The sequence below is a fragment of the Accipiter gentilis genome, chromosome 19 (assembly GCF_929443795.1).
Source record: "Accipiter gentilis chromosome 19, bAccGen1.1, whole genome shotgun sequence".
In the NCBI taxonomy this organism is placed as follows: Eukaryota; Metazoa; Chordata; class Aves; order Accipitriformes; family Accipitridae; genus Astur; species Astur gentilis.
This window is the reverse complement of record NC_064898.1, coordinates 3,119,713-3,132,161: the sequence shown is the minus strand read 5'-3', so window position 1 is coordinate 3,132,161 and position 12,449 is coordinate 3,119,713. Positions and strand designations below refer to the sequence as shown.

Here is a 12,449-nt window from a genome sequence, read left to right as displayed (position 1 = left end):
AGTACAGAGCAGCCCTGTCCCAGGAGCATGCCAGAAGCCAGGCTGCTGCTCATCACCTCTGCTGTAAAGGACGAGGAGGGAAGGAGCACACTGTAGCAGTCTTTTTGTGCACAGTTTACTTTACACAGCAACCCAGCCACGCCGACTGTCTGCTGGAGAGCAGCTGAGCCAAGGTTCAGCTCTCTCCTTGCTCTAGCCAAGGTTCAGCTCCTTGCTCCAGGTCACACACGCGCTGCCCAACCGTGTACTGCTGCCCTCTGCTCCAGCACATGGACATCAGGGCAGAGACTCTTCCCAAGGAGCACTGGGGAAAGCCACGAGCAACCTGCCCTGCTCCCAGCGCTGATCCTGTTCTGAGCCAGACGCTGAACCAGAGACCTCCCAGCGTCTCTTCCAATCCCAACCATTATATCATTTTTATGAATTAGGCTGTCTTGTGCTTACTTTCTTTACAGGTATATGTTGGACAACTGGCGTCTGAAACTTTAACTAATAGATAAAAAAGTAAAGCAGACCAAAAGAGTAAATATGTAAGTGCCTGCAAAGCCGTCATCACAATGATGATTTAATCACAAGTCTTTATTTGGCTTGATGGTTGGAACATGACAGCACACTGATGGTTAAAACTGCATTTTGTTTCGGTCATTGCTCTTAAACACTAGTTACCAGTTACACTGCTGCTCTGACTGTCAGCCAGGGCTGAACTACGACATCAACTTTAAGAAAAAAAAAAGGGAACTTTTACACTGGGATCAGATCTATTGCGATGCGGAAGAAGCTGCTCTGGCAACCAGCAAATAATGACACATGTAGATCAGCTTAAACTCCCTGTCTTCTCACTAACAAAAGCTGGAAGACAAGGCGCAGAAATATACATTGCAGCTATGGGGGGCAGAGGGACAAATAAATATAAAAACAAGGACAAAAATGCTAGAGACATAAAAGCATCTGAACAAGAGAACACCTCTGGAATCAACAGGTGTTATTTGTACACATTTTGTTGCATCATCAGATAATTCATTTAATTAAAGGGAATGTGTATCAGTGTCTCGCCAGCATATTATGAATAGCACTTAAATTATGGCAGTGCATAAACCCAGGACATTAGTATTCTATCCACCTTAAATAAAAAGTCTGACTCCATCAGTTTTAATACCCAATTGCTTTAAGAAGTTGGCTACAGCTTTATGGCAGCCTGCCCAGGTCCTTTGCTCAATCAAGCAATAATCAAGAAATAGCTGTCTTTGACCAAAAAAGAAAAAAACAGCCAACAGTATCCTTGCTAAATGTCTGCTGGCATCTGTTATTAACATAGGAATAAGCAGATTACATGTAAAGATAGATTAATATTTTGGGTAACCATAACACTACAAAATCAACTGGTTTAGTAATTCGTTCTTGTAGCTACCCACTTTAGAGTCATTTTTCAAAAAATGACCATGCAATTTTTATCTGTTATTTTAATTGTCGATAAGGAATAATGTGCTGCAGACACAGGCTAAAGACCTACATCATACACTATTTACCTCTGTATTATACAATACCAGCATGTCACAGTGTCCTAGGCAAGGTCACCAAACTCCTAACAATGCTGTAGGATGTGGCAGAGGAGTCCATCTTTACATATTAGCCTTCATTACACGTGATTCTGCTCATAAATCTTGACGTACTGTTTCCCAGTACAGAACTCTATCTTGCACTTGCATGTACCCTCCGGATCTTTTTAATTCATGAAGTATTTTACAAATACAAATTAGCTGTATGTTTACATGCATAAAAGGCAACGTGCTGCTGCGACAGCAGCGCTCCAAATGTGACCCGACCCACTGGAGCACACTGCCCACTCCGTGTCCTTCTGGTCTCCACCTGGGGACGGTGAGACAGCAGGAGCCCGGTTTTCCAGAACAGTTAGGTGACCTAAAGCTATAAAAGCGCCCGAAATGAAACAAACCATTCTTCTTTGGGAGTTGCGGTCCTCCTCACGTGCAAACCCTATGAGAAACCCACCTGGACCTGCAACTGACTTCGAAAACTGATCAGACAAGCAGGTGAGCTCGCTTCCCGGAGGCAAAGTCAACCCTCCCGAGTTCCGAGATGCTCAGAAGGTGCCTCCGACGCGGGGCTCCCCCCACCCACCGTTTAAACCCTGAGACCGACTGTTCGTGGCAGCATCCCCACCGTGCCCGCCACGACCCGGGCGGGAGGGGGGGTCCGACCCCGTGTCGGCAGCCGAGGAGCTTCCCCGTCCCGAAGCCCCGAGGTCTCCGGCTCCGTCCCCTCGGAGCGGGGAGCTCCCCTGCGCCGCCGGAGTCTCCCCTCAGGTAGCGGCAACCGCGGCGCGGCGGGACTGACCTGCGAGCCGCCGCTCCCGGACGTTCCTCCACAGCAAGTCCCAGGCTTTAGCGGTGGAGTCCCGCAGCTGTTCGCTCAGCGACCTCCGGAGCTGCGCCTTGGCCGAGCGGCGCTGGTTGCTCATCCTCGCCGGCTCCGCATGCCGCCCCGGGCAGCCCCGCTCAGCGCCGGCGGCGGTTCCCCTCACCGGCAACGGGCGGCGGCGGCGGCGGCCACGGCCACACGGGGCCGCGGGCCGCGTCACCGCCGCTCCGGGCGGGCGGCCCCCCTCACCTGAGCGCCGCCCGCCCCGGCCCCCGCGGGCAGCAGCGTGGCCGCCGCCCGCCTTCCTCACCGCCCCGTCCCGCCGCCTCGCCGCCCTCCTTTCTTCCCCTCCTCCGCCCCTCAGCCCCCCGCGGGGCGGGGAAGGTGCCCCCGGGGTCCGGCCCGGCTCGTACCCCACGGGTGAGGCGGGTCGCGGCCGCCCCGGAGCGAGGGTCTGCCCTGCTGCTGCCTGTGAGGGGCCGGCGGCGGGAAATGGCCGCCCCCCGCGCCCCTCGGGCTGAGGCACCACAGGCGGCCCCGCGCCTAGATTTCGTGGCCCCTGCGCCTAAATTTCGTGCCCCTGCGCCTAAATTTAGTGGCCCCGCGCCTAAATTTAGTGGCCCTGCTTATGTCTGTGACCCTTGGCTTAAGAACTGCCCGGCCAAAGGCTGCCCGCCTCAGCTCGCCCAGGGCCACGGGCGCCGGCCGGGCGTTCGTGTTCCCCTGACAGGGACCAGGAGCCACCAGCCCAGCCCCGCCGGAGCCCCGCTGCAAAAAGCCGGCATCGGGGCTGCCTTTTTTTTCTGGGGAAGCGGCCACAGGTGCTTCAACCCACGCCGTGGCTTTTGCCAAAAGATAATTGTTTTTTCTGAGGTCTCTGTTTATCGACTCTCCACCCGAGCTCAAGCCACAGTCCTCGCAATGCAGCTTCTCCCATTTCTTTCCCGCTTTCTCTGCATTCCACCCACTCGCCTCCCTCCCCCTGCATCGCCTCCTCTTCTCCTCTTCTCTTCGCTCTTACACTCCTCAGAGGTTTCACAACTAAACCCTGGCACCCACTTTTTACACACATTCACAGACTAAAAGGAATCCCGATTCCTCCATCCCTAGACGAGCCAGAGAGCAACATCGGGGCCCTTATCCCATTTAGGAAACCAATTTGGGGTCTCCGCTTCCTCTATCGCCTGGGAAATACTGTTTTAACAGTGGCCCCTTCCCTATCCCGGCGTGGATGGTTGCCGGCACGACTGGCAGCAGAGAGTCCAATAGCTGAGAAGGACAACGAGGGCTTCATTTCATCTAGCTACAAACCATTACTTACTGCTTAACTCTTTTTGCAGAGTATTTGTGATGTGCGATGAAGAGGCTGATGTTCCTGCAAGTGAGTGCCACACACTGTAGTCAAGTTAAACATTATCGATATGCCCGTCTCGTTCAAATTAAAACTGTAACTGCAATGTCAACAATACCCATAGAAGCTAAAAGCAAACAAACAGATGTATTCCATGTTACCACTCAGCTTTAATAACATCTTCTGCTTACTCTCTGATAAGAATTTGTTTTCCATTGTCCCTGTTCTTAAAAGGTTCATCTTAAAATACTCTATCTGATACGGTGGAGACGATGTGCTTGCCCAGAACTTGTGAAGATGTTGTATGTCATTCCTCCTCCTGCAATTCCAGCTACAGTGTCCTCCAAATGACTGGACAAACTCTTGTGAGAAAAGGGATGCCTTCCAGGGACAGATGCATCCAAGATCTGGAAGGGGGACAGCATAATTACGTAAATACTCCCACATCCCATGATCCAGAGCAAGCACCTGCTGATGTTAATGGAAGAAGAGAGGATTACAGTTCCTACAATCAGCTCCTCTGCCCCATAAATCTGCCTCTGACCTCTGCCTCACTTTATTTAATTCCCTACCAGCACAGCCATTACCAGTACGCAAGATCTATGATGCCTGTTTTCTGTCACGGGCTCCTATCCGCTAGGAACCAGGTAGAGATGAGAAATTAGTTTCTGACACTGTACTCAGCTGCCCTATAAAGATCAGCAGTGACACACCGTCTAAAGGTGAAATCATAAAATCGGTTTTGAAGGTTTTGTATCATACCGCTGTGTCACTACCCACAAACACCAGTCTGTGTCAGCCAGTACTGTCACCTTCAGCAGCGCTCTTCTGGCAGCCACACTTGAATGCACCCTCTTACCGTGTCCAGCCTGTCTGGAAGATAGATCTCCCTTTCTGCAGTTGCTTTCTGTGGTGGCCAGAATGTAGCAACACAACAAAAGATATTCTCTTCCCTTTTATACTGCTTTTGAAGATGTTACTTTATCAAAAATGTCCCTAGAACTTCCAGGCTTACTGAAAGCAGCTAATTAGCAATGAGCCACTAGGAACAGCTAATACCATGATATCTCACCGCAGGTTACTAAGATAAACTCCAGTGATATGGCTGTATTTCATAACCAGCAGCAGAACTGAACTGGCAAGCCTAGACCAAACTCTGTGGCAGGCACTGACAAAAATCTTACTAATTTTGAGTACTTTATTGTGGAAAACTAAATCCAGCAGCAAGATCAGATACTGTACTTCTCTCCCCAAAGAAAACAGTGCTATTGAGTAATGAGAAAATATCTCATGCAGCAACTGGCCCACTCCTATTTTATGCCTTCACAGTCAGCTGTTCAGAAGTCGAGTTACCAACACAGGTATTTTTAATGTTTCACACCTAGTAGTAGCAGTTACAAAAAGAGCTGTTCAACACAACCTGCTTGAAGAAAGGTGTATGTTCAAAGATGTTTCACTTCCTTTTAAGATGTTAGAAAGCGTGACTAAACGACAACGTTCTGGTCTCCCTCTATGCATTTTCATTTGTTGGTTAAGTGCATAAATAGCCAGCAGATCAGTGCTCTTGTCTACAGCTTGAAACATTCTGACATCCTGAACTACATGGGTAACATTTCTGGGGGAAAGACAAGGAAAGCACATTTTCCACAGAAGCAGCAGTTTCCCTGCTTGATACTAGTCATGCCAAAATGGTTCTGTTCAGAGTAATTGCAATAAAAACACTGTATATGATGAACAGAAAGGAGGAAATTCCCAGTTGCCTTAAAAGAAACTGAACTATGATATTTGTCTTCTCTCATTGATAGCAGAATACTGGCAGGAATGAAAGTGATACTTGTCTGTCTGAAAATCTTGCAAGCATGTAAAATGGGGGAAAATCTAAGCTAATTATACCCATGCTCTGATGCCATTGTGGCACAGAAGTCTGATGTTCTAATTATATATTTAGCAATTTATAGTGCCTCCCAATCACCATGGTAATTAAACGCCAAGTTAATTGATACTACATAATAATCTGGCCTCTAATTAGCAGTGTGTTTTTAATTTGTTACAGATTCCATTATGCAGCCTGATCTAGTTCTAATAAAGTCACTGTAAAAACTCCCATGCCTTTGTTAAGAAGAGAATCAGGCCTAAGGAAAGAGAAAAATGGCTACATCTTGTTTTGCCGTTTGTAAACTACTGAAAGACTATGATAAAAGTACCACTTCTTTCCTTTTTTTCCTCTAGGCCTTAATTATGGTGAGTCAGGATTTTTTTGTTAGTTTAACCATTTCACAATATTTGTCTGCCTGTAGAAGAACAAAACAGGATATATCTTGCAGAAGAAAATGTGAGAAGAGTGCATCCTTGGTTACTGCATGCTGTTTAGTGGACACAAGCTCCTTATACTTATATCTCTCAAAAAGCAATAATAAAGCAAAAGAGGAAATCAATTAGTACTACAAGATCACTGATGCAGTCTGATGCTAATCAGTACAATACCAAATTTTATAATACATCTAATTCTTCAGGAATTGACTGTAAATTAATGAAGCTTCTTGAAGTTTATGATATTCAAAATGGTGTTGAAGTTTTTGTAGCTTCAAATAGTAGCTCCGACAACCCAGATATAAATACATCAAGTAATATTTATAACTTTGGCAATGATCTGTATCTCTTTGAGGGGGGTCCTAGAGCTCTGGAATTTGTTTTCTATCACAGCCTAAATGTCCTGAACGTGATCTTGTAAGTCTGGGTTACCACTGGAAGGGAAGAAAAGATTTGAGGTTTGCCATTGCTTGTTCTCCTAATAGCAGACTGCAGTGAATTGCATACTAATTCTGTGGTTGAAGTTATGTGAAAAGCACCAAGGGCATATGAGTAGGTGTCCTCTTTGACATCTAAGTAAACAAACAAACATTTTGGATAGAGAAAAATAAGAATCATTGTGAACGAGGACAAAATGTTCCAGCTTGTTCCCTGGCACTCTCTCCTTGCTTATTATTTACATATGCAAATTATCATCGTTTTCAGGTAGCTTTAACAAGAATCAATTATAAAGCAGTTTCACTTTTTCCCAGTTTATCAAGAGATAGGCACCTATCTGTTCATCCTTCTCCATTTCAGCTTTCTGAAGCTCTGGGAAAGGATCACTCCGCACTTTGCCAACAGCAGCGCACTGCTGGCTTTCATTAGTCGGGGCCAAATTCCTTCCCTTTTGTTCACAGTGATTAATGCTGAAATAAATGGGACTTCTTGCAGTATTCGCTGTGAAAAGGCTCTAAGTATGCTCAGATACAGACTCCAGTAACAAAGTATCTGCTGTTTGACTGTTCTCCCTCTCCCTTGTTAAAACTGGCGTGGAGGGGCCGGAGGGGAATTAAGCTTTTCTTCTGTTCATACAGAGGATGGTACTCTATTATTATTCTTATTAATAAACTGTATTATCAAAGCACTTAGAACCAGAAACTGGATGGAGCAAAAGTAGAATCTTTGCCGTCAGGAGATTACCAACTAAATATAAAACAAGACACCAGTGGAGAGAAGAGCTAATTGGGGTAGGAAGGGTGGAGTACCAGAGAACAATAAAACAATACTGGCCAGCGTAGTAACTACTCATGTTAGCACACCAGAAGTAGTTTTTGGAGGCACTGACGCAAGGCGAGTTAGCAAGAGGGTCTCCAAAGAGGTTAATGTGGTATTATCTTTATACATTCAGAGGACCAGCTCCCTAGCATGAGGGGCACTCTTAGAGAAAGCATGCAAATGCATATTTGAAAACGTACAGAGTAGACAACGAAAGCTGGCATCCTGTACGGACAGACTGTGCAAATCAAGCTTTTAATATTGAACAAATGATAGGGAAGGGAAGGGCCTTCAGCCAAGCAGCCTCCACTTGATGCAACATAAAGGCAGGATGAACTGCAATGAATAGCAGAGAACTGCCAGAGTATTTGCATTTGGGATGCACTGAAGTAGACCAGATTAAGTGAAAACAAAGATGAGATAGTAAACATGGGATGAAAGTTTTTCCTAGAGCAACCACGAATTTTAACCTGGAAAAGTCCTTTTGACAAAGAAACAATTTCTTACAGAATAAAAATTAGAGAAAACGTCATATTTTTTTTGAAAATAACTGCCATTTTCCTGGTTTTACCACACAACAGGATTTTCACATTCTGGCCAGCCTTAACTTGGACTTTTCTCTCCATCTCACATCATAGTTGTATCTAGCTCTTGCAGGTTATTTTTTTATAACCCCTCTACTCCCATCTTGTCTCCTTAACTCAGCCTAAATTGTCACAGGAGAATGATGAACTCCAGGTGAAGGCCCTGTGTGGCAGGTAGGAGGATGCTCTGTTCTGTGAGAATGGTGAAAAAGGGGACAGGGAGGTAACTGTGGCACAAATGACCATTGGATGGATTTCTGTTGGAGTAAACAGAGCGCTTCTACTGAACAGTAGACAACAAAGCTGATACTTAAGCTGAAATTCCGAACAATTGCAGACACAAAAGCCCTTGCACATTTCTCAGATAGCAGAGGAGAATAATGGACAAAACAAACCAAGTGCCAATAAACATTCACTTCCTTTCATAAGATGGTCTGTGGACATCTTTAAAATAGAGTATGTTGCAGATATGTAAGCTTGGGCTGGGCAAAGCCGGTCACTGTAGAAATAGCCATTGAAGAAATAGTTCTTCAATGAATAAACTACTGGAAAAGTGGAACACATTTTATGTGTGTAGATACAGCAGGTTTTTAATGAAGCAGAGCTTGAAATTTTGACGTGATTAATGCCCTTGAAAAAGTGAGCAGCTATGTTGAAACACAAAGTATCTCAGCACACAATATTGCCCCTGTTCTTCTCATTGCAGCTTCTGGTGTCTGATTTTTCCCCTCCTTTTTAGTTGCTTGACAAAAATATGTTATTCTAAATGACATCTTTCTTTGCTCTCAAAGTGCTCATTTCCTTAATATTGTATTGGGACCTTGTCTAAACGAAGATTATTTTTTTTTCAAATTTCCAACTGTTATTACCATCACAGCAGAAATAATTGGAACATTTGTGTAAAAAAGCCTTGCAGCAGTCAGTGGCAATTTAGCACACACTGTATCTGGATATTGGTTCAGAGGCCTGGGAGCTTGTTCTTTTTTTTATAACTCTCCTGGATTACACAGGAAAACATGATCAATCTTGACAACAGGTTCTAACAACAACGCAACGGAATTGTTCCCCAAACCAATTTACTTACAAGAGTAAGAACATTTTTCAGATACACAAATGCTCCTGCACACACTCACTTTCCTAGTAATCAGGCTACTGACTGATGGGAGCATATTGCCAAGTAACACTATATTGCAAGCTACAGATTTTACAGAGCTTCCTTCATTACTGGTCACACAGCTACCATTTTAACTTATTTAACAGATTTTAAAAATATATATTTAATAGAATTGAAATGCAATGCTACTAACGTTTTTGGACAGGAAATAAAGAATACTGTGGCCAGTTGCAAGAGGGGATAGAATTTCAGGTAGGCAGGTTATAATGACCAGAATCAAAATTTGGCTGAGGCCCAAGCCAACCCCTATTAACCTAAACAGTTCTACAGGATTTTGAATCATTAAGGCTGATTTTAAATTTCTTCTTGCTTCCACAGTAAAGAAAGGCCAATTGGCTGTTTGCAGTATTGTCTGAGTCTCATTCAAAGTGAAGTCTGGTGACGATTTGATTGTAAGCATCATTTCCCACAGCCCCATTGGGAAGGTTTCCCAGCCGGCTCAGAGCCTGCCTAAGCCCACTCCATCACCCAGCTCTGGCATTACAGAACTCTCTGTTCCAGCAGGCTAAGTGGTACGGCCGTTCCTGCAAGTATAAAGGAGCTTAAGCTTAGGAAGAATGCTTGTTTCATGACATTTAACATATCTGGGTATTCCCACTGAGAAGCAGGATATTCATGCTGTGAAGAAGGGGCTGGACTAGGTGGATCTGCAGCTCTTTCTATCCAAAAATGTCTCTGTTTCTGTGAGAACATTTTGGTAGTGTCAGGCAGCACCTGTATTCCATTAACTCCAAAAGCATTTCAGTGTTTACAGTAACCAGGAAATGTCGATGTCTGTGTTGTATTAACAAGTCAGCAGTAACAACTGCAGTTTCGGGTTTTAGAGCTATGCAGAGAACGGTTTACTGCGAGTCGGAGAGTTTTACTTTTTTTGGTTGAAACACGAACGGGCCTGCAGTACTGCCCTTGAAACCATTACAGAAAGCTTTGGAGGAAAAAGTTATCCAAAGAAGTCCAATATTGCTTCAGTAATGACTTCATATAATCAGGTAGGCAAAAGCATAGCCGTGAACTGCAAGTCTAAAAAATACTTGGAACACCAAATCTGTAGCTTCGTCACCTTAGTTTTGCTTACACTTTTCCTGCCTTTTGCATGTAGATTGAGGGGGTTTGCATAATTTCATTCAAGGTTCTGTATCTTGGAAACAAAGCTATGTTCTAGTTTTATGTGGACTACACTACACAGATGCAGAGATTGAAGCTATAAGGTGTCACTGCATAGTAGGCAGCAGGCTTTATGAGAGCACTGATGTGCTGCTCTGTAATTATAGCCTATGTAAAATAATTCGACCGTGAGAAATGAAAGAGTCCACCATGCAAAGCATAACTTACTGTGGTCGTTCAAATAGACTCCAACTTCTGCATTCAAGAGGCAAAAAATCTTTGCTATGCACCCATTTGCTTTCCACAGAACTGAATTTTAATAGTGACATTAAATTACTATTATACAAATAGTAACATCAAACACCATGGGAGAATGCTAGAAAATATTAAGATATTTTTCTTCTCTCTTTTGGGATTGAAAGCAGTACTTGGTAAAGCAACTTAATTCCCAAGAATGGCAATAGCAGGGACAGCTCTGTAGCTGGCCCAGCATACCAAAAGCAGAGAGAGCTTGAGGAGGTGTTTCCCCATCACCTGCTGCTGTGTACAGTGATGTGACCAGAACGATGACGGAGGTCACAGCCGCTGCTCTCTACTGATAATGCCACCACTCACTTTCCAGAAAGGGCCATCTTTTTTTTAGTATTACTTGAAAAGTTGATTCCAGAAAGAACAGAGCAGGCTTCACCCCCCGCTCCTTGTACTCCCTTGGAGCGCTGTATTCGAGCTGGCCCGACTCCCCCTCTGATCATTAATGGACACTTTCTTGAGACTCCACAAACACAGTTCCCCTTGACTTCAATTAAGTGCCATGCAAATGAAGGAGATATGCATTCAGGACTGTTTGACAAGACAAGAAAAAGCTGTTATTTTGCTGGTATGTATTGCTGGTTCTAAAGTTTGTTTTCAGTGTTGCAATGGTTTTCTAGTGAAATTAGTTCCTATGGATGATGTCAGAACACCTTTACGGTGCTGCAGGTACAGATGTTGTTCATACTGTTTACTTACATTACTATCAGGCAGACTCGACTTCAACAGCTTCTTGTCATTTTGTGCTGACATAAATCTGTTCAGTAGTAATTATCTGATATTGTTCTACATTTCAGGGACATTTTTTGAATCATTTACGTTACAAAAACCCACAAAAGTTGTTTGGAGAGTAGGTGCTGAAGAGTTTATAACTCAGCAGGATCTTAGGCAGTGTTAGTTTTTGAGACAGAAGATCAGTTAATTTACCTGACAGAGAATATTTATACTAAGTATTCCTTGATGTTAATTTGATCAAAATTATCAGACGCATAATTTCAGAGTTCGGACCTTAAAAATATTTCAGTGAATGTCACTGCTAAAGGGGAAAGAAGTGTGAGAAATAAATATGAAAACCATAACCCAGTCTTATGCCTCAAATTGGAGGCTATTCCCAATTTCTATTCCGAAATGTTGCTAAGTGGTTTTGCAGTGATCTAAAGTAGTTCATTGTTGTCAGTCAAGTAATAAAGAATACCATTTCATCTGGAAAACATCCTCTTCCTTTAGGACTTAAATAGATTTGGATTTATCCACCTCCCTCCTGTCCTATAGCTCGTCTTTTATAGCTGGGCAGGATAAATGCAAAGTGGGTTGTATGTACTACTAGAAAGAAACAGTAGGCTCTTACTCTACTTTGTACAGGTATAAATTAGCCTTTTAATGCAGAACTGATGAAACTCAAGGTCTTCTCAATAATCACTAGGGACAGCCTCCCTTCCTACAAGAACTATTCTAATCATTCTTTAACACCCCCCCCCCCCCCGCCCCCAATTTGGACCAAACACTAGTGACAATCTCTCATTAATGAAGTTCTTGACTTGCTGAAGTAATTGTAAAAATTCCCATATGCTTCACCAAAAAATTTCATCCAGTGTGGGTACTTCCCTCTCCCTGTTCACTCCCATCATGCTTCTTAAGAACATGTGAGTATAAAGCCCTCTGTTTCTTGCTGATTTGATGATCCTCATTAATTGGGGAAACAGGTTCCAGCACATGAGGGTGCTACTTGTTCTATACCTTGCGTTCACTGGATATCCATATGACTTGGTGGTGAGTAGGAATTTAGTGCCGCAACATTTTTTCATTAGTTAAATAAAATTATTGTATCTTCCTTGCCTAGCATCCTTTACTGACTTCTCTGAATGTTTCTTTTTGTAGACAGTTTTGTAAGGTTGAAAATTCTGGATGTCACTGTGATATAGTTCCCTGAATTTATATGATGACATTATAATAATATCAACGCTGTTCTTTATGGTTCATATAA

The 12,449-nt window shown here is 43.9% G+C and overlaps 1 protein-coding gene across 3 annotated transcripts in view; it reads right to left on the bottom strand.

The window, feature by feature from the left end:
• STARD13 (StAR related lipid transfer domain containing 13) overlaps positions 1-12,449 on the bottom strand; it is a 252,009-nt gene that overhangs the window by 145,494 nt on the left and 94,066 nt on the right. The window contains exon 1 of one of the 3 annotated variants that reach the window (XM_049822918.1): positions 2,353-2,548. The exons of the other annotated variants lie outside the window; for them this stretch is intronic. Within the exon in view, the coding sequence (XP_049678875.1) occupies positions 2,353-2,476 (124 nt within the window). The 5' untranslated portion in view covers positions 2,477-2,548. Of the gene's footprint in view, positions 1-2,352; positions 2,549-12,449 lie in introns of those variants that run through there. 3 annotated transcript variants of the gene reach the window in all.